At 35.6% G+C, this 22,704-nt stretch overlaps 1 protein-coding gene across 1 annotated transcript in view; it reads right to left on the reverse strand.

Moving 5' to 3' along the window:
• LOC129000579 (uncharacterized) overlaps nt 1–22,704 on the reverse strand; it is a 225,482-nt gene that overhangs the window by 96,727 nt on the left and 106,051 nt on the right. Inside the window, exon 6 of the mRNA XM_054427540.1 lies at nt 5,553–5,705. Within this exon, the coding sequence (XP_054283515.1) occupies nt 5,553–5,705 (153 nt within the window). The remainder of the gene's footprint in view (nt 1–5,552; nt 5,706–22,704) is intronic.

Genomic DNA, 22,704 nt, shown 5'->3' on the forward strand with positions numbered 1-22,704 from the left:
TTTTCTAAACTCACCCTAATAAAATGAATCGTTGAAAAGGAACAAATGCAATATATTAAAAAGTGTATTCATTTCATTTTTATAAGTCAAGTTTAGAGGTAGGTGGTATTCTTTGGGACAAGGATCCAAGTCAAACCCGCCTCTTGCAATAACCCAATTCACATCTGTTGTTTAAAAGGTTAGTTGTAAAAGTTAGTTGTAGGTTAGGGTAAAAGGTTGTTCATAATGAAAAAAACAAAACATGGCTAACTGACACCAAAATCTTTCTCCCTCAAGATCTAAATCTAATTTTAGAAGTGGCAACCAGTGATCTTATTTTAAACACTACACTGTATATTCGGAATGTAAAATGTCCTTTGGATATGCATAATGTTAGTTCTTCACAGTAAGATATAAAAGAAAAAAAAAACTTATACCAGAAGTTGTGAAAACTTCTGTTCGGTAGAAAAGTTCATATTTTAGAATTTTAAACAGGACTAATCAATTAACTACTATTCGTATATTTTCTTGTGCTTAAGGCTTATTCTATTTACAAATGATAATAATATTTGTCCTTATATGACAGCTAATGGTGTATTTATCTTCGGTAAATAGACGCATTAAAATAATGTGTCAAATATTTTGCTGAATATTTATTTGTTGATTTATTTAAATTACTTACACAATGAAATAAGTTACCTATCATATATCAACTACAACAAATTTTTTTTATTATTACTGTTCTGCCCAAACACGTTAATAATTTAAAAAAACTGCAGCACGCAATATAAATTTCCAGGTCCAACACGAATTACTAAAATAAGGATATTTATGATAATCTTTAAAAAATACAGATATAAACTGTGTCATAATGAAACTAAACCCAACCTGACGGAGCTGTCTTAAAAAGCAATTAGAAAGACAGACATGTAGCCTACTCAGAGGTGATTTGAGTGATTAGATTTACACTCCCCCCCCTTCCTTACATCCTTCATCAGCCCCTTGCGCACCCCCCCCCTCAAATCCGCCATATTGACATGTCTGCACACATACATGGTCATAAACTTGTCACCCTAGCAGGACATGTCTAGGCTGTCGAGCGTTCTGTACTCCTAAATAATTATATCCAAAACGTCATACTATATTGAGATGTATTGAGATGTTTATATTATAATTATTATAATAATATACATGTAATTATTCAAATAAATGTAAATACTTTTATATGCTAATTTAAATTAATTCATATTGAAAACCAATGTTCAGATTCCTTAAACTACTTACTACCCGTAGAAACATAAACGTTCATTTCAAGAACGTAAGAAGTCTTTCAAAAGTTTTAATTTGTGACAAACATTTTTTATTTGTATTTTAGCGATTGGAAACAGTAACAAAGGAAAAATTTTATTTTAGTCCTTCATAATTATTGTTTATAATATTTTTATTTCTGTAATAAAATAGTTAAATATTAAATTTTGACTGTTAACAATTAAATATATTTTTATAATTTTTTTAAATTGGTACAAACAACTTATAATGAATTAAGATTAGGCATAAAATTTAATGAAATTACGACGCTGATTATAAATGCCAAATGGAATATTTTAGTTATTTAGTGAAAACCTTAGAACCTTAAACTTTTTCGAGTGTGAGAGTTAAGACCATAATTTACAAATTACATAAATATTGCAATGGGCTTTACGTTACATTCATTTTGTTTGAAAAGGTACACTTTTAAAATAAAATTGCTTTTACTATTTTTCATTTTGTCTTATTTGTTTTTTTTTCACTTCTCAAAATCCAACCGAAGAGATTGATAATTTAAAAGGTTGATGACAATGCCAAAGAATGCCAAATATATAATTCCAGAAAACTAGCCTTGACAGTATCGCACGATTACTAGAAAAATACCGGTATGGATCATAAACATACAGTAAACAAATGACGTTTTTGGCCCGAAAATAAACATTATTTAACATTGCTTAAATGAAACTGCCAAAACATATGTTCAATGCTATTAGTATAGGATTCGGGCCAACAACGTCATTTGTTTATGTTTATGATCCATACCGGTATTTTTCTAGTATTCATGCAGTATCGTTAAAAATACCCCCGCCGCAGCAAACTTGCCGACTAAGCGAATTTCCATTTGTCTGAATTGATTTTCAATTAAATATATTTAAATAGCATTAGGTTTAACGAGTACCTAGGTTTGCTGCTACAAGGAAACTAATAAAGTGTGTTTTTAGTAAAACATTGATAGCTTAGTATAAAATAAATAAATTTGCCAAGTTAGATCAAAATATATCCATAAACAAGCAAACTAGGGTACAACATTTTACAATATTCTCCTTAAGAATAACATGGGAATTTTAAGTTTACAATTTTTTTTAATTTTCTCCGTTACCAATAACCGAACAATAATACTTTTATGTACTAAATTATTTGTTTTTTAAGCTCTTTAAAAAGGTCTAAAGGGAAATTGGGAAATTTTGTGTTTTAAGGGTAAAAAGTGAGAAAAACCAATTTCCCCCCCCCCCCCATAAAACCCCCCGTAAAACCCTGTTCCCATGGTCTGATCATGCTGGTTCGCGAACTCATTCAAGTTTATCCCATTTTACACCTTTAAACCAAATTTCATCAAAATCGGATCATTTTTTCTCGAGTTATCGTGCTGACGGACACATATACGGATGGTGTTTTTGGCTTCTAGGGACATCAAAATGAAAAAGTAAATCGGTCCCGGGACTAAGTCTTACCATGAGACCTACGGTAATAGCTTATTCCCTATAGGGAAATTCGCTAAAACATAGATAAATACATCCCCTAGAGTTTATTTAAGGACTATTATTTTAATTTCTGTAAAACCTTTCTTAGTTCCCCTGTTGCACTTTATAGTATAAGTTGACACTCAGCACAGAATATAAATGATTTTAAGATACTATCTTTTATATAAAAAGTTGATACAGTAGGCCTTTTTAAAAGTTAAAAAAAACTAGACATCGATAAGAGCTTAGCCATCTTTACTACTAAATCGAAGCATAAGACACTTTATAGGTATAAGACACGTTATATCATAAACAATATCAGCTTGCCGAGCCACAAAAGAGACGGGCCCTTGACGTGAAGAGCAATTTAGTGTAGGGCACGTCTATCTATGGTGATTGCTCTTCTCACGAGGGCTTGAATCTTAACAAAATATTGAGCCAATAAACCCCTTAAGTAGAATAACATCTTGAACCTTGGGCAAATTGGCTGCCATGTGTTGGCATCATGTTGCACTAGGCCCTCGAGATCAAAGTATATGACAATAGCTTTTTCTAAGGTTCCCAATAGATACATAATCTTCCTGTTACAACCCAGTCAACGGTTTTTGATGTGTTTTTAAGGTGTTTTTATCATAATGACTCTTTGGAGTGCATAGGGTGTACATCACTCTATTGACCTAATTCCAAATTTTTAACACACTACTTTCTTACTCCATATTATTATTCTACAACACCGCGTAGTAATTGATTGGAAAATGCGTCTGATTGGATATGTGAATGAAAAATTAAAACTCAGAGACTTCGCAGGTTATAAACGTTACATTTCCTAGTAATCATTACATATTCCCACAGGTACACATCCCTATATTTGTATTAATGCTTTATTTTGGATACATTTTATCTTTGAAGACACGTGAGCTTGAATATGAAACGTTATAATTAATCACGTAAAATATGTATTCGTATACTTTTAAATGTAAGAAACGAGTTTTCAAATAAAACGTTGACTTGAATGAATAGAATGCAAACTTTGGAAGACTAAGTGGGTGATTTCGGAAGGACTAAGTGGGTCTTGTGCATAAGGAACACATGTGTTAACATTAACAAAGGTTCTCACGAAATTGCTTGCAAATCGGAAGACAAACATTTTTCGTTATACGACAAACTAATTTTCCTGTGTTGGATATACCCAATGGAAACATACTCTCTTGGGCCAAAATATATGATTTTTAATATCTCAAAATTGACCAATAATTATGGTTAAAATGTACCATTTTCGTCTTCTTAATATATTCAAGCTAGCTTAAAAAGCAAAAAGTTAAAAATGAAAAACCCGAAACTGGATTTTCAGTTCACAAATTGTTAAGCTAGCTTTTCGAGGGTACTTAAAATGGAATATCCCTTTTTAATTAAATTTGACAACAATACACCTCCTAAAATTTACCTACCTGAAATTTGCTGAAATATGCAGTATTGATTTGTAAATGCGCCTTTTTCGTGGAAAACGGTTCTACTAATTCATTTGATGAGTTAAAACTGTTTCGTATCGCAGCTTCTTCAATATCTAAGCAAAACTAATCACAAATAATACTCCCGTTATAGAAAACCTGCAGACTAATACAATGTTCATATGTCTGATTTGAAAATATACACGTAACATATATTTCTTGAATCTAGGTTTTTAGTAGGCTGCAAATTTTTCATGAGAAAAGGGAATCGAAAAGTTTTTTTTTAAGTAAATAGTTTCGCATAAAATGACAAAAGTATTAATATGATAAAAATATATCCAAAATACTTTGGAATTGTCGAACTAGCATTTTAATCCACCACAACGCTTAAATGTACAAAATAATTGGTTTCTGAAGCTCTTATTATTATTATTATTATTTCTTTGTCATGAGAGCCGAAGCCCCCTGACTGCGTACCCGGTACCTATCCTTGAGGACATACCCGGGCCCCATGATGTAGGCCGAAGCTTACGCATCAACCTTTAGCACATCATGGGCGGATGACTTAAGGTCATCAGGCTCGCCGGCTGCCGAAGCAGACCCTTCGGAAAGAGGGTTGCCCCTCAACCCTAACCAGGGATTCCGGCTGCTTGTTTAAGCGTCACTCCACCTGGGTTCCACCAGGTACGAGCCCTAGAGGACCATAATGGAGCGCCCCGACGCATTTAGTGCAAGCAACACTCGGGACCTATCTAATCCCTGACAGGCAGAACCCGCCATCATAGCCAGAAGGAAGGGGACCGTCAGCACGCTGACGGGGGGAACCCCAACCTCCCATTTACACCACTACCCGATCGAGGCCTTACCCTTTTAGCTCTACAAAATATTTCTATACGCGCAAATTGTATATTTCCACTGGGAAAAACAAATACACTACATCTTATTAAACAGACACCAGGGTAGGCCATTCTATGTCAACTTCAGCATTGGCTTCTTTCCTATAGGGTAAATTCACAAAAATGTTGATGCTGTCACACACAACAGCCTAATGGTTTCTAGCTTTCATTATAGAGTTAGAAGTATCATGTCCTTAAAAGCTGGTCTAACATCGTTAACCATATTAAACGTATCTCGAAATTTTTCACAGTATAACGGTATAACTAAATATGCCAAAATCAACGTAAAAACTTGTGACTCATCAAACACCCCCGCAAACACCAAACACTTAAAGAGGTCCAACCCCTTCTGCTTCACCAAAACCCACCTTCCGGATGGGTCTATCCTTGATGTTCCTGGAGTAGTTCCACCGTGGAGGTGGGGGCGGCGGCGCTACCAGGACAGGGGGCGAGGCACGGGCGTACTCCGGGGGCGGCGACACGGGACGTCCCTGACGGTCTATCCAGGAGTAGGTCTGTCGGACCATCCAGGGGGAACTCCCTCCAGGAGCCGGCGGTGGCGGGGGGTGAGGACTCCGCACTGTCATGGACAGCTGTCTACACGACTTGAGCATCTGTAAACCAGGTAAATTATAACTTAAATAATTTTTACAGTTTATTAAAATTGTACATCAATAAGCCAATTAATTGCATGTTTAGCTTGATTACACATAAGACCCAAAGAGTGCAAAATTCGCTGAGACTTTTAAAGACGAAAGTTTCAAAATCTACATGAACATTTTAGACTGTAAATGTTTATTTTAGGAATATTTCTGGACAATTTACAACACTAGAGGTTGGCAAACGTAAGATACGCACATGAGGATTAACAATGAACCAACAGATCGACTCTTTTTACGGAAAACCTTCAGTCTCAACTGCTTTGTTGGATTCTTATTCATACATGTTCATTATAAACAAATATTACACTATGTACCGATGGAAATTAGTTTTAATTGAAATAACAAAACAAAATTAATATTATATAATCATTGGCTAGAATAACTTAAGAAAGAGTGTCCAAGGATTTAAAAGATTTAGTTTTGTAGGGTTGGTAGTGGTCATTGATAACAGAATTCAAGTTTGTCAGTTAAGTTCACTGGAAAGAATGGTCTACTAAAATGTGGTTGCTGTAGAAATTGTAAGTAGATTTTAATATTGTAAAAAAAAATAGATTTTAGGAGATTTATCGTATATAGCATTTGTAGAAATCATTTTTGGAAAAAGATGTAAAGTAAAGAATAGTTTTCAAATGAATTTTAATGCATTTTACAAGAAAAGAAAACATGTATAGTTCATACAGACCTGTCGAGTTTTGTTCTAGGAGAAGCACATTTTCACAAGGCGTTGTAAGGATCTTAAATCCACCTTTAATTATTAGAATTTGTAGAGAATAGTTTTTATTGGGTTTGTGTGATGTTTTCAGACAGATATCATCATCATCATCTTCTTCTTATGATTGGTTCAGTAGCTTTTGTACCACTTCTAGTTGCATTGCATGGTATCTGCTAGTGCCTGTTCTGACCATTAAACCAGTGTCTCTGATTAAAGTAAGATCTTTCCACTATTTTATTATTTAGTACAAGATTTGGAAGTAATAAGACCATAATTGATTTTATTGGGAAAGTGTATTTTGTGAAATTTGAGAACCATAAAATATATATGTTTTTGCCCTACTTAGTCTTTTAATTTATCTCACTTCTACTACCAGCTTAAATTAGATTCTTCCTAAATTAAAGTATACTACCTAATTGGCTTCATGGTATAACTATAATACAAAAGATGATTGGTTATAGTGCTTGCTTAGTAGTCAGAAGGCCGCTGGTACGAGTAGCTTTTTGATATTTCGAAACTGGACCCAGCTGTCTCTTATTATTAGTAGTTTGATAAATTTGAAACGGCGAATCTCAGTCAGTATGAAATCCACTCAAAGAATCTCTTTTCCACCCTTATACTTGGATTAATTTACGACTTACTGTGACCATTTTCAAGTGGTGAATTTATTGACGTAGTTGTAGGCCTAAGCTACACTGTTTTTTCGAAACTGGACCCAGCTGTCTCTTATTATTAGTAGTTTGATAAATTTGAAACGGCGAATCTCAGTCAGTATGAAATCCACTCAAAGAATCTCTTTTCCACCCTCATACTTGGATTAATTTACGACTTACTGTGACCATTCTCAAGTGGTGAATTTATTGACGTAGTTGTAGGCCTAAGCTACACTGTTTTTGATGCTTACACAAAAGTTGATATTTTTATTTAGTTTCAAAGAAGTTTGTTTCTTAAGAGGTTGGCAGCCTCTTATAACCTTGCATTTGCCCGTCCACTATTTGATCCACATAGACTACAGATCTGTGGGATGGAACGTATCTAGCAAAGCAAGGAGTGAGCCGATACAGGACGAAGGTAACTGATAAAATGTTTGCGGCAGTGACCAAGTTGCGATACGAAATATATAAAAAACACTCTCTTATAAAGTCGCCTTCAGACGTCGGGTCGATTGTGATTCTGGCTCCAGATGTCAATTTGCCATTAAATGAAATTGGTTTGATCTTATGAAAGCATTTGGGCCTCTGAAAAATATTATTACAAATAAGTTTTTTTAAGTAGTTTTAAAGGTATCTGTTTCTCAATAAACCCTACAGAGAACGGATAAATCAGTAATTTAGAGTAATAATTAGAAACTGATCCATAAAGGCAGTACCAGTTTAGCAATGCTGAAAAAAAATCAGTAGGCAACACCGAATTCTTATTGTTGTAATCCCTGGTATAATGTAGCCTGTAAATCTGCTTAAGTATACAATTTAGCCTGTATAAACTGAGGAGTCCACCACTATGAGGTGTTCTCTCCACCATTCCCCTATCACCACCCTTCTCCAACCCCCCTCCTTCATTTCCAACATGTTTACGCACTCTAATATCGCCTGGTCCCTTGCCGACCCTTCGTCAAATTATTGATACTCGTGCGACTTATTTATGACCTCTTAGCGTCCAATATTTTTGAAAACGGTGCACTTGTCTAGGTACTTTCTTGATCAACGCACGAGGGAAATTTATTTTTCCCAGTAGCTTACGGATTAAGTGAATTGTGTCCTATTTTGTAGTAATAATATTGATATAAATCACAGTTGAAATATGTGTAATTACATTACTGCATGTACAGGTAGCTAAAATGTGTATGACTAAGGCAAGGAGTGTAGGCCGAATACAACAAGTATACTTATGCTATCAATGGTTAAATATTGCATGTTATAATTGTGTTCTAAAATATAACATGTTAAAAAAGATTTAATATATTTCAAAAGATTCAAGTGTAATCTTGATAGTCTGACTTCCTTATGGTAAAGTGTACTGATGTTAAATATACAGTACATGTAAATGAAACGTCTCAAAAAATTCCGTTCATAAAACTATAAATGAAACAATTTGGCTATAAAATACTACGTAAAAATGCGTGAATAATTCATTTAATATTCTTCGTTGTGATATTAAGAATTTAATTCAAGGTAATAATGTAGAATATTTTTAAAAGAGTTTTCAGGATGTTGCCTGAGACAAGCAATATAAAGCTCAGTTGGAGGTCTCCATTTATTTACTTAGAATACGATTGTAATTTAATAAAATTCAGGTGGAAAAATATTATTTGAAAAAAAACTGCTTTAAATCACTTTATTAAAAAAGGAATTTCTTCACAAAAAGTGCAGTAGTAAAAATACCCCCGCCGCAGCAAACCTGCAGACTAAGCGAATTTCAACATGTCTGATACATTTTTACTAAAATATTTCCATAAATAAGACATAAAATGTATTCCCAATTTAAATAACATTAGATTTAACGAGTGCTTAGGTTTGCTGCTACGGGGAAGGTAAAAAGTGTTTTTTTGACCGTACGTAAATACTATAGGATGAAATAAATAAATTTGCTAAATTTTATCAATATATATCCATAAACAAGTTAACTACAACAGTTTTCATTTTCTCCATAAGAATAACATGAGAATTTTAAATTACACTATTTTTTAATTTTCTCCATGACCGTTAGGCGTACAACAGCGCTTCAATATACTAAATTATTTATTTTTTTAAGCTCTACAAAACGGTTTGAAAAGAAATTGCAAAATCTTGGAAAACCCCATTTTTACCACATAAAACCCCCATAAACCCCCGTTCCCATGGTCCGATTATGCTGGTTCGTGAACTCGTTCGAATAAACGTAGGTTTACACGTTTGTACTTATCTTAAAGCCTCGAACAGATAGGTAACATAAAACTTTATCGGAACTCAGTCAGTATTACTTAACTGCTGAAATTCATTTAATTTTTCATTTAATTTTACTTTTCATTTAATTTTATTTTTCACTCATACAAAATAATAAAACTAAATTGCGCCACTTTAACTTCATAATCTTTATAGCAACTTAGCAGACGCACAGGCACAGCCTATGTCTGCTAATTCCAGAACTAATTAGATAGGAACAACCTTTTACGCATGTATATAGTTAATTAGTTATAGTTAGTTAGTTTAGTTTTGCATAAAGAACTTTTTTCTTTTTGTACATCTGGTTGTGTAATTTTTATATATGTGGTGGAATAAATTCATAATTTATTCATTCATTCATTCATTCATATCTAATACATGCCGGCTTAAAATAGCCCACATGCCCATTTCTTTGGGGCTTTGTCCCGTGAACAATACCTAATACAGACCTAGGTTTGAGCAGCAGCTCAGTATCTTATAACATTTACATAAAAATCCTTGACTGGTTGTGGTTACAATGATTACTGTATAGATAATGCACTTTTACATGTCTAGTGGCATGTCCATTGTTCATTTGTCACCAACCCATTCGCTCCAAATGTTGTCCTACATAAAATGTGCATCAACAAAGAAAACTAACCCGAAAACATTGTATGCCGAATTTTAATGATGTCTTGCTAGTGCACAGTTGAAGTACATGATTTACATAGTTTTGTTGTAGTTTATTTCCTTGTTAGAATAATGACTAATTATGTATTTAGTTTGTATTATTTTTATGGCGCTTGAATGAAGTTCAAGTGAAAGATGACATGATGTTCATTGGCTGTTAGGTGATACACAACAGTGGTACAAACCTCGGAATAAATCAGTGAAATGAGTGAGTAACCGATTTTATTCTCATTAAAGTCAAAGTCATATACCATTTCCCAACGGGGAACTAATTGATATACTGTTTGTTCAAAAGTATTGCAATTTTCGCTTATTATTTACAAAACAATTCAATGTAAAAATATGTAGTTTTTGTATTTTAAACTTTAAAAACTTTTATTTTTCTAGTTAACTAGTATCTATTAGTATCTATTAGTTTTTGATATTTAATCTTATGCAAATAGCATGTCATAAATTACTCACATTGTTTTGTACAGTCCTGATTTTGTCTTGTAAAATTTTTTTTAACCATACCGTGAAAATCCTGTATACAATTTATACTAATATTACTCTATGTAATACCCTACTTTAATTCTTCATATAGGTTTTTATCAATCAGTTATATATTTACAGTTACAATAAACGTAGTAAAGTTCGTTGAATAATTCTGTTAGCGCTGAAACCATTAATCGCAAAGTAAACCATACAAACACTTTAAACTGATAAGCAGAAAAGTTTCTCAGTAAAACCCAAGATAATTTTAAACAGATTTTCTTCATATTTAAAATGAGCGTATTCAATCTTCTACAATAGTAATAAAGTCCACTATACTAATTTTTTTTGCAAAGGAGGATATTGCTTAACTAGTATGACAATATCTTAATTATTAGAATTGCTCTTATTGATATTGCTAACTAACAGATTCGTGTAGTCCATGTTATCGTTATGCAAGTATGGCACTAAGCCAGAGCTATAATCATAACCAACAATTGTTCTATAAAATTGTTTTTACTTGGGATTAATTTATTTTAGTGATCACTTTCATCTCAGATTTAATCCGAGGGTTACAGCCTCTGTTAACGGGTTTAGAATGTTTCCTAGATACACCCATGGTTAGTATCTGTTCCAATCTCAACGGAATGAAATTGACTACTGTAATTGTTTTTACCTGTCAATCTTTCAAAACCCAAGCCAACAAGGTATTAGCACTATTATTATAACAGAAACTGTATTGATCATAAACATTAACAAATTAAGTTACTGGCCCAATAGTAAACATTATTTATCATTGCTTAAATGGAAATTTGCTTATGTTTATCATCCATACCGCTTTCTGTTCTAATATTCGTTTTAACTTCTTGCCAATCTTCAATTAAATGCCCTATTCGATGCATCAAGATTTGTTTAACACCCAACACGCTAATATAAATATCAGTAAACTGTTTGGGGGTTATAAGACAACTAGCTGTACCCGCGGGCTTTGCCCCTTTTAACTTCATAAGCATTCGCATGGCTCAATCACGTCCTGGTTGAAGTTCGTTCGCTACGCTCACTCACCTTTTGGTTGCAAAATAGCGGTTGTCATAAATAAAAAAATAATAGTGCTGCAATATCTGTTGGTAATCATTGTAACTTTAATGCTATTGCACATCATAGAACAGAACCAACTTGTTTAATTTTAACAGCTGTTAAGATTCATTTATTCATTTTAAATATGAAAACGCATAAGGTTAACATGGGAAACTCTAGAGCCACTGGGGTGGAGCCCGAAAGCCCGATCAGAATAAAAACTATTTCTACTACTACTAGCTACTAGTTTTCCTATTTCATGCTCAAAGAATCGGTGTACCGAATTTCAGCCTCCTAGGTAAATGGGAAGTTGAAGAATTAGTGATGAGTGAGTGAGTGAGTGAGTCAGTCAGTGAGTCAGTGAGGGCCTTTTATATATTTAGATAAGTTAAAACTCCAATATGTGTGCGGAACAGTTTCGGAAAAGAATTTCTAAAAGTCTAGAAGATAAATTGATCCAAACTACAGAACAATCCTCGTGACTCAAGTCTGTACATCTTGATATCAGGGCCACCCTTATGTTAAATGTGGCGTGGTCTTAACTGATGACGTGTTAGCGTCGTATTTTATCCAACGAGTTAATATCCCGTTTATCTCATCCATTGAAGTGGATTCCGAGATAATTCTACAAAGTACAATCGTCTTCTGCTCTTGTGTAGCCAAGCTAACCATTCGTCTTGGATTTTATTTATTGATAGAGATAGTGTGAAATTTACTGAACAATAACACTGTGCGTACTTTATATTAAATCTAACAAAAAACCACTAAGTGGTAATACTTTCCCCGCCAAGTCAGCAATCCAAAAAAGATAATAAATCATTGTTTTTTTCCGCCAAGAAAAACAATGTAATGTATGGCTTGTTAAATACTTCAAAACATCAATGGCATCTTTGCAATGGCAAAAGTTTACTGTTAATTTATTTTCTGTAGTAAAATTACATCATTTTGTTGGTTTCTACTTTTATTTTTTATTTTTAAAATCACCAAGTTTGGCACCTTGGCGGCAGACTTTTGCTTGGTTTTTTCATTAAAGTTACGTTTGAGGATAATTTCATAAATCAACTTCTCTAATTAATTAGTCCAACTAACTAAGTATAATAATTTCGAGGTAATCAGTAAATATAAAACCATCATTATTATGATTTTATGAAATGTGGCTCAAATAAGGTCTTTTTTTTAAAATAAGCTATCACCTAGCAATGTACTAATGGGAGAGATACTTGCTCAATGAAACTAATTTTATGGTATTTTTTAAAGTGATCGAGCAAAAGTCTGCCGCCAAGTTGCCAAACTTGGTGATTTTAAAAATAAAAAATAAAAGTAGAAACCAACAAAATGATGTAATTTTACTACAGAAAATAAATTAACAGTAAACTTTTGCCATTGCAAAGATGCCATTGATGTTTTGAAGTATTTAACAAGCCATACATTACATTGTTTTTCTTGGCGGAAAAAAACAATGATTTATTATCTTTTTTGGATTGCTGACTTGGCGGGGAAAGTATTACCACTTAGTGGTTTTTTGTTAGATTTTATTTATTTTTGTAGAAAATTAACAGTTAAAATAAAAATTCTATTTTCTTTGAAAAAAAATTAAAATAAATTTTATTAGTAACAAAGTAATAACTGCTGCCTCTACTGTTCTGTTAATAACAGCATGTACAGATTCTTTGAACCAATGGGCCATCTTTGGTTTGATATTTGTTCATCATTGGCTGTTGTCCAACCTGAAGCTGTCTTCATGGTACAAGTGTAATGGCCTCGTGATATTGTATCTCCGTGATGAAAGATTGCTGCTGTAGGTCTGTATGTTTTAGTACCTATAGTCACTTGAGCACTTGGGACTCCTGCTATGTTTGTTGTGGTAATCTTTTGTAAGTTGTTGTTGAATATTAAAAACTGTAAGAGAACACAGCGGTTTGACTTCGTGACGTGTACTTTGCCCAGGCTCGATCCTCGTTGGCCGCATTCAGCATTACTGCACACATAATCCAACAAGGGCTCCCAGTGGTCGTTCATCGTAAGGCTTAACAGATTTCGTAGTGTTACTTTACCAGCCACCACGGGGATTCTGATTATATTGCCTGTCTCCTCTTGCCCTGTGAATGTGTAATGACAGTGCTGGCATTTTGTGGTTTTCACCGTGCTGTATGAGATGGCTTCTATAATGCCCTTGTTGGTCTCCAATAAGTCCAGCAAGAACAAAGCACAGTCTTGCTGCTCTGTCAGGGTATATGTATTGTTGTTAGGGAGGTTTCTTAAAATCACTGTATCTAAAACAACCTCCGAGGGAGACACTTCGTAATCATGAAGATGTTGTTTTAACTGAGGACAAATTAGTTCCGAGTTCTTTATTATCTCTCTGATGTACGGAACAGAATACAGCATCTGAACTGCAACATTCGCATAACATGACACACGATCATTGTTCTTGAACCCTCTTAATGCTAAAGTTGACTGAACTCTCGATCTTCCGGTAGTCTTTGCAGAGGGTACTGGTTTTGTACTCTCATCCTGCACTTTTTCGACATTTTTGGTCTGGCACCACTTCCTGTCTCTCACATAAGGAGCCGAAGAGGAGTCACAACTTGTGTTGTAAAGTGGAAGATCAGATTTGTACTTCTGCCTTAGTCTGTTGTATTCGAGAATGGCGGATTTCTGAGGCTTCACATCTCTTGGGTTAAAGTTAATAAGATGAAGCCCTTCTAATGAAGTCACTCGTGACAAGGCAACATATGATTGGCCACATGTAAATATGGACTCCCCAATATCAATTATTACGCTATTTAAGCTGAGGCCCTGGCATTTGTGAATTGTAACCGCGTAGGACATTGATATCGGGAATTGCTCTCGATACACAAATGCGTTATCCATCACTTGAAACTTGACGTTTACTCGCTGTAGGTGATGGGTAATGCCACAATCAAAGTTAATTGTCACTGAGTCTACATCATCAGAATTGTCTGTATTAAACCTCAACCCCGTTACTGTTCCTATGGCGGAGTTAACTAGCCCCACAGTGACATCAATGTTTCTGCGCAACATAACTTTAGCACCAACCTTAATAGGAATAATTTTCTCCATACCAGCCGTTCTGCTGCAGTCAGAGTTGTAAGATGACAGTATCTTTTTAACTTTGTTTTGTTGACGAGGTAGACAGTCAACTGAGTCTTTTGCAACCAAGTTAACGACAGGACCGCTTATTCTATTGACCATTTCATCATTTATTATGGAGCATTGGTAACCAGTTGAACAAAGGCACACAGAATTGTTGGGTAAAGCAGACAAGTAATCTCCTAGTAGAGAAAGGTTTTCCGAAGCAGTTTTTCCATTAAGATGTATTTTCTTGCTTTCAATTAGACGGATGTCCTCAACGGTCATATTGCCTACTCTGACTTTGCTTAACACATCAGCAAACTTAGAATCTTGAGCTTGTCGCATGTTTGTAGTAAGTTCATCATAAGAGAACTGTTCAGACCAGATGTTAACACAAGACAGAGAGCCAACAAAAGAACTAAGTTTGCCACTGTCAAGTTCAATGAATGGGGAGTCTTCATGTACTGGTGGAAGTTGCAAAAGGTCTCCAAAGAGCAGTATATGTTTTTTACCAAACCAGCCGTTACTTTGGTCTGAGGTGTTGAATATTTCACACAATCTGAGATTTATGTACATCAATGTTAGATTAGAGACCATGGACACTTCGTCTATTATGAAGAGCACCACATCTTTCAGGTTGGATCTCAACATTTTTAAAACATCATCAGTAAGAGCTTTGTACTTTGGAGTTTTTCCATGCTCAACTGGCAGCTGAAACACTTTGTAGATCGTAGAACCATTGATGTTGTAAGCACTTAGTCCTGTGGGAGCTGATATTGATGTGGAGGCTTGAAGACATTTTTTAGTCCAAGAGCTGATAGTTTTGATGAGAAAACTCTTACCAGTACCTCCCACACCACTTACAAAATGTCTCAGATATTTATCTGTCCCATCAGAGTTTGCAACAGCTCGTTTGACATAATCAAACACTCTCTTTTGGTCATCGTTGAGTTTTTGGTATTTTGTCTCAAACGGCTCGTCATTGGGAGCCCAATTGCTGTCCCTGGCAGGCTGGGATGCGGGTACAGGTTCATTAAAGGGCTGAAAGGCTATATTGGATGGATCAGCAACCTCTCCTTCTTCTGCATTGATCTCTTCAACTCGGTTTTGAATTTTGTCTCTTGCATTCTCCGATGCCGCAATTATGTCTTTTAATAACGTTTGTCATATTTGAAGGCTTGAGTGAGAAGTGTCTGCTTGGCCATAAAAGCATCTGTGTATGTTTCATGAGACTCTTTCAGCTCATCAGTTGATCTCCAACAAAGAAACATAAGAAGTAATGCATGGTAGTATTTTTCAGGATCCTGAGTGGGGCTGTACTTATAGTGATTCAGTAAGCATGGTCTGACTCTTTTAGTGAGGAATTTGCCTGAATTCAACTTATGCACTTCACGGTCGCCTTTAGGTGGTTGAGCAGCTATATCGTACCATCTCACAAAGTCGTATAAGTTCATATCTTCAAGTTCATCTGGTCTAGTTGGGTAGTGGTCGTCAACCCACGACTCGTAGAATATGTTCGTCGAACTTGGGTCCATATTTCGTATCTTGTCGATTTTTTGTAGTCTTTTGCGTCTGGTCATGCCTACATCTAACCATCTTATTGTTGTCTCCGGGTCCGTGCCGTACAATGGAATGCCCAACAGTGTGTCACTGGCTTCTAAAGAACCACACTCACGGTTGTTTAAAGCTCTAAGGCCAACGTTAAACAGTCTACTAGCTAATGATTTTGTAGAATTAATCTCTGTAAAAACTTGTCCAGCATGACTTTGTTCACTTTTGGTAGTGTACTTTGTGACATACCAATGTAGGATAGAAGTGCTTTCACCTACATACTGGATGTCCACGTTTCCATTCCAAGCTAGCAACATGGCCGGGTTGTAGTCATTGACAAAGCTTTCTCTTGGTGTTCTGGGTAGGTCATAAAGACGTGACTTAGACTTGAGAGCTTTTCTGCCAGCTACAGACTCGACAACGTCACGCAGAACAAGATTCCCTGTGATAGGCCGGGGAAACCCGAAACGACAAGCCTTACGAAACCCGGTTTTGGTTTTCTTTGTCCGCATACAGTACGAGTTGTGGTGATGCATTTGGTAACTTGTAACTCTGTTGTTGAGAGTAGGGGAAACGGATGCATTTGGAACCTTGCAAGTAATGTACTTAAGGATAAAGTCGGCTACTTCTGCGTTGCTGGACGTCCCCATTACAGGAGCATTTTCAACCCACAGAAGAAGATGGAAATGTTGGAGACCTCTGCTTTGGTATTCTCGCCTGTAGAAGTAGTGACTTACTTTTCCTAAAGGAGCAGCATCAGAGACAATAAAATCCAACATTGCCTTGAACTTTATATGGATAAACCTTGACGCACTGATAGGATCCATAGCCACAAGTTCACTAGTTTGTTTTTTTTCTGCGCCTGGAACACTCCGGTTTACTTCCCTAATGAACAATGCCATGTCATCCCAGTTCCAATCGCTTGGGCTTATGGTTAAAAACCATGTAGCTGGTCCATAATGCTGGGCCATGCAATTGACATCATTTCTAGGCTGTATCCAGTACTGGCTAGTGTTCCTGAGTTTGGAGAATACTGATGTCAGGTTCCCCTCTAATTCTCCCGATGCAAGGTTGTTCAAACAGTCTCTAGCACTAAGAGAGCCACTGAATCCAGTGACGTTGAGCTTGTGAAATACTCCTTGTCTTAACTGCCGAAGGTTTGCATCGTGCAGCAAATAAAAAAGGTACTGCTGATTCAGTCTGAACTGAGAATGCTTTGAAAGCAACCGACATTTGATAAATTCAGCAGAATTGAGTTTGGTTTCTCTGGAATGAAACTGGCCAAATTTACCTTCGGGATACAAATCAGGGAAACAAAGCACGTCAATCTCTTTGTTTTCATGACTAATCGGAGGTTCATTCACTTTCAGCATCTTATAGAGCTCGGTGTCATCACTATAAGATTTTGACTCATGAAGAGCGTGGATTGTATAGTGAGACTCTTCTGAATCCCATTCCTCGTGAGTTACCTGAGTTAATATAGCACGTCTATGTAGTATTTCCTGAGGTGGCAGTTCGTTTTGATGGGTAGATTGAAACAAATTTGTGTCATCATTAAGGTTGAAGAGTCCTTCTGGATCTGTAGGTAGTACGATGCTACCATAATGAGCGTTGTTTTTCTTTAAGAAAATTAAGGCTGCGTGTACCTTATCCACACTAACCAACATTTGCCAAACTTTCTTTGCTTTGGTCGGTACCCCTCTGACCAAAACGTACAGCTCGTGGTTTGGATTCAGAGGGTCACTTGGTTTGGGCAATTTTTGCAGGGTTTCTTGAAGGGGTAGTGGCAAATGAAAACTTCTTCCAACGACTTTAGAAATTTGTTGCTGAGCTCGACTTGTTCTTTTCCCAACTGTGTTCATTTTTGTAACAACCTGAAATGCTTTGGCTCTCTGAATTAAAACTTTTTCATAACTGTTAAGGCAAGTTAGCTCTTTCGGCTGCGCACAAACATAGAGATCGTTAAGAATGCAAGTAGGAGGCATCTGACCTTTCCTTAGTTTTTCGAGGCAGCCCCGACAAATCCATCCTGTTTTGCACTCTTCTTTCTTTATGTCTTTTATTCTTTTCCATATGTGTCCTACAATTTGATTTTTCAGGTTTTTCAAAAGGCTTACTTGCTGCTTACTAAACAACTTATCGCATGAGACACAGGGAAACACTGGCGTTTCAGAAGAACGCTTCTCCAATGCCTCAAATGCTTTTTGATATTTTTCGAACAACTGAGACTCAGATTCAGGGACCTTGCTTTCACTTGTGTCATCTGTAAGAAAGGCTTTTGTTTGCTCTTTAAATTCCCTTTCTATCGAAAACAACACGTTCACCTGCACGTTAAGAATACCATTTTTAATTAGCATAATCTTCTTAGTTATTTTCAACAGTCGGTAAATTTTGGAGACAAGACTACGAATTGCAGGAAAGTGAGGATAGATTGTTCTCAGAAAAGGAAGTTTCGAAACACATGCTCCTGAGTAACAGTCCAAAGAGTGAGGATGAACACCTACACGAGATGATACACCACTTTGACATGAGTGCTCTCCCATGCTGACAATAAGCTTAGAACCTTTAGTGAGAGAGCTGGCAACTATTTCATTGTAAAGAGATTTAAGTTGCTCTAAGTGGTCAGGCTCAATGAAGCACATATCTGAGTTGCATTTCCACTGTTTCTTTGGAGAACTATGAGCTGTGCTGGGCTCATTACCAACAGTTATTTGTTTACCAGGAAACACTCTATACGTAAACTCCCACAAATAAGGCTCCGACGTGGAAACATGAAGACTGTGCCCACACAACGCCTCAACATTGTCTTCAAACGTGCTTGTTGCAGTTAGCTTAGCAAGAGACTCTTTAGCACGATTTTGCAGGCTAACAAATAGCTTAAGGAAATTGTTTTTGTAATTTTTATAAGCATGCAACACCCATTTCAAGAGCTCTTTAGCCCTTAGCAACCTTTTAGTATAACCTTGCTCAAGTATTTTCTTTGCTATAAGTCTGGCTATTTTCTCACAATTTATTTTCCCCAAGAAAATATGTGAAGCTGCAACAGTTTTTTTAATTTTCCTTTTTGCATTTTGTAATGATTTTCTTTTCCCATCAGATCTATTTCTAAAAAAAAAGCGTCTGCTTTGATAGGCTGCACACTTTCGCACCCTTTCGTGAAAAACCTTAAGTTTATATCGCAAGCGAAAGTGGCCAGGGTGTTTTGCACAAAGTACTTTGTAACGTCTCCTGCGATTAGATTGTTTCATTTCTTGTTTTGCACCGTAGTTTAAACGTTGTTTAGCTTTATAATATTCTGGATCAGTAGAGTATTTCTGACGCACTCTAGCCTTGTGTGGCTCAGGATCAGTAGAATACTGCTGACGCTTCCTAGTCTTGTGTGGCTCAGGATCAGTAGAATACTGCTGACGCTTCCTAGCCTTGTGTGGCTCAGGATCAGTAGAATACTGCTGACGCACTCTAGTCTTGTGTGGCTCAGGATCAGTAGAATACTGCTGACGCTTCCTAGCCTTGTGTGGCTCAGGATTAGCAGAATATTGCTGCCGCAACCTAGCTCTGTGAGGTTCAGGATTAGCACACTTTTTCTTAACCTCTCAGTTTCAATATTAGCTAGATAACGTTTTCTGGCTTTGGATTTTTCTCCTTTAACATGTTCAAGGTACCAAGCTTTAGAAGTAGAACTCTTATTAGTGGATTGTATGCTAGCTTCTTCTGTTTTTCTTTTTTTTATAGCAGGGGCGTTTTCTAAATACCATTCTTGTTTTCTTTTTCTTGCCAGTCTTTCTTTAGAAGGCATACTGATGTTAGATTAGAAAGAAAGTAAATGCAATTAAAACATGGACGTGGTATCTTACCAAATGATCCTAAGAAATGTTCTCAATCATCTCAATGTTCTTGAACTAGATCTCTTCACTAAACATAAACAATGCTGCTCTTTTTGTAAAAATAAACAAGACATCAAATTTTTTTATTTACAGCTGGTAATTAAAAATGGTTATAAATAGTTTGGGTGAAATATATAGACCACGGTACAACTACATCTCATTTCATTTCAATAATATTGTTTGTGTAGAACTAAATTCTACATTTTTTGGTCTTATCTGCTATAAACCAATTAAAAACTTTTTGACACACCTACCAAAATTACTATTTAACAAAAATTGCTACGTTGGAAGTTTTTGAAAACATGTGTTAAACGTATAGTCAACAGGGTGGTTGTTTCTATTTATGATTTTGTCAAGAATATGTTTATTTTAAACTAAACACACACTTTGAAACTGTATAATCTAGTCATCATCCATTAATATAGGTTCTGTGTCTGGGGCTGTAAATTCAGCAATGTTCATCTTGAACAACATAAAATGCGTTGGTGTTACATAAGTGTTCTGATAATTAAACCCGTATATCTAAAGACTAGTGTAAATTGAGCCCTTATTATAGAAGTAAAAATGTAATCAAACAGTTTAGGTTTGTTGGAAATAGCATAAGGCAAAACGAATATTGAAAAACTAATTAATCCTATATTTACATTTTAATTGCTGGTTTAACATACGTAAAGTGACTTTCCCGATTCTTTTATTTGTTTTAGTGTATCAAAACATAAAACAAACCTTAGTACTAGTACTAAGTTTCAAGTTACTAGGTTTCATATGTTTTGATAAGTAGTATTAAACTGTTAAAAATGACGAACTGCTGTACCAGTGTACCATCGGTACACTGCATTTTTCAATGGAAAGTATCGGGGAATATCACTGCTCTAAGTAATTTTATATAGTAAGTAGTTCAAATCATTCGGTATACCTGAAAAAATGCTTTATGAAAGTTTTAAAATAATTTTTCAGCTGTTCCTATGAATTTCTCTAACATTTAAATTAATTGAGATTTAATCGCAGCTGGTCCTTCTTTTGTTTTGATTTTAATCCCATGTTATTTAAATGGGCCAAAATCGTACTTTGAGGGCTTGCCAAGGGTTTATGGTTCAACTCACCGACTTGAGACCCTCAAAAGGCACATCTACACGTTAAGGGCTTTCAAACAACATAAAGAACATTAAAATTGAGCCAGTGGTTTGGGCTGTAGGTCCGTCAACATTCAAGGAGAAGGAGAAGGAGGAGAAGGAGAACACGGAAAATTTGTGAATTTTCAAACTAGTTTTTCTTGGCTCAAACACAACAGTTTTTTAAATTCTTTTTTTTATTTTGTTGAGGATGAGTGCCCCTATCCAATAGATGAACAATTATTTTAATAGCTTTTGTTTCTTCAGAGCTATAGACGAGTGAAAAAGCCACTTTGTCACGTCAAGTATATATACACTGCAGCAGCTGTGTACCGCTGGGGGACTTGGCGGGGCGGAACGCTGCCGCGTTCCTTAATAATTTAACTCTATTCTTTGTAAAAAGCCGTTTCGTTCTACAACTACTCGGTACTAGGTAGAAAAATCAAGACAGGGAGAGTTCTTAAAGGTTTAACACAAAGAAACTAAATGAAATCTTGAAGACATTTTCCCAAATCGTGTAGCAGTATAGAATATATAAACTTGTCGAATTACCACAGGATTTAAACGCCATACGTGTAAAATACTACTATAAAAACAATATGTATGACATTTCTAACCAAATGTATACAACGATTACCGATAAATCGCAGTTCGTTTTCGGGGTAATGCACACGACAATGTTAGTCGCGGTATCACGCCAGGTCACGTGACCAAGCACAGGTTGATGACCGAAAGCTGCTTAATAAGTGCAGTTTTACTAACATTCAACAAATACCGGTACTCCCTAAAAGAACAAAGCGGTAAATGTTTAGTCATTGCATGTCAATAGCACCTGGATTAGCGATTTAACTGTATGTGACGTCAACAAGATGCTAAATAGGCAGCAGTGCTAATCATCTGATCTAATCGTTTTCCTTTGCTATGCAACACCTAAAAGTAAACTATACCAATAAAAAGGACAACTGTCATTATCACCTCTATAACGTCAACAGACATGCCAAATCCCCCATAACTTGATTATCCTATTTGCTTACGTAAATGTATATATACCATGGCCATATCCTTGATGTCTTATCTATATTAATAGGCAAGCATGTTTCTTTAAAACCTTTTTTCTCAGCTCGTGTGCTTCGCAGGGAAAATCTACGCATACTGTTGGAAAGACATTTTCCTGTAGATGTGCAGAATGCTTTTAAAAATTAGAATAGGCTAACAAATAAGAACAAAAAATGAATTTGAAAACTTCAAAAAATTAACATGGACCATATGGGTTGCCATGATGGTGACGAAATAACAACAAAATGTAAACAGAAAATCAAAACAAATGGAAGAAATTCCAATCACATGTTTTATTTACAGTGTGGGGAGAAAATAGAGAAGTCTGTACATTAATTATTTTTGGTCGAGTTTCGACCACAGGACGACCACTAGTAATAACTAAATGTTTGTATTTAATTG

This window comes from Macrosteles quadrilineatus, unplaced genomic scaffold (genome assembly GCF_028750875.1).
Source record: "Macrosteles quadrilineatus isolate MER2022 unplaced genomic scaffold, UCM_ALF_1.0 Scaffold_8__2_contigs__length_117827958, whole genome shotgun sequence".
NCBI lineage: Eukaryota > Metazoa > Arthropoda > Insecta > Hemiptera > Cicadellidae > Macrosteles > Macrosteles quadrilineatus.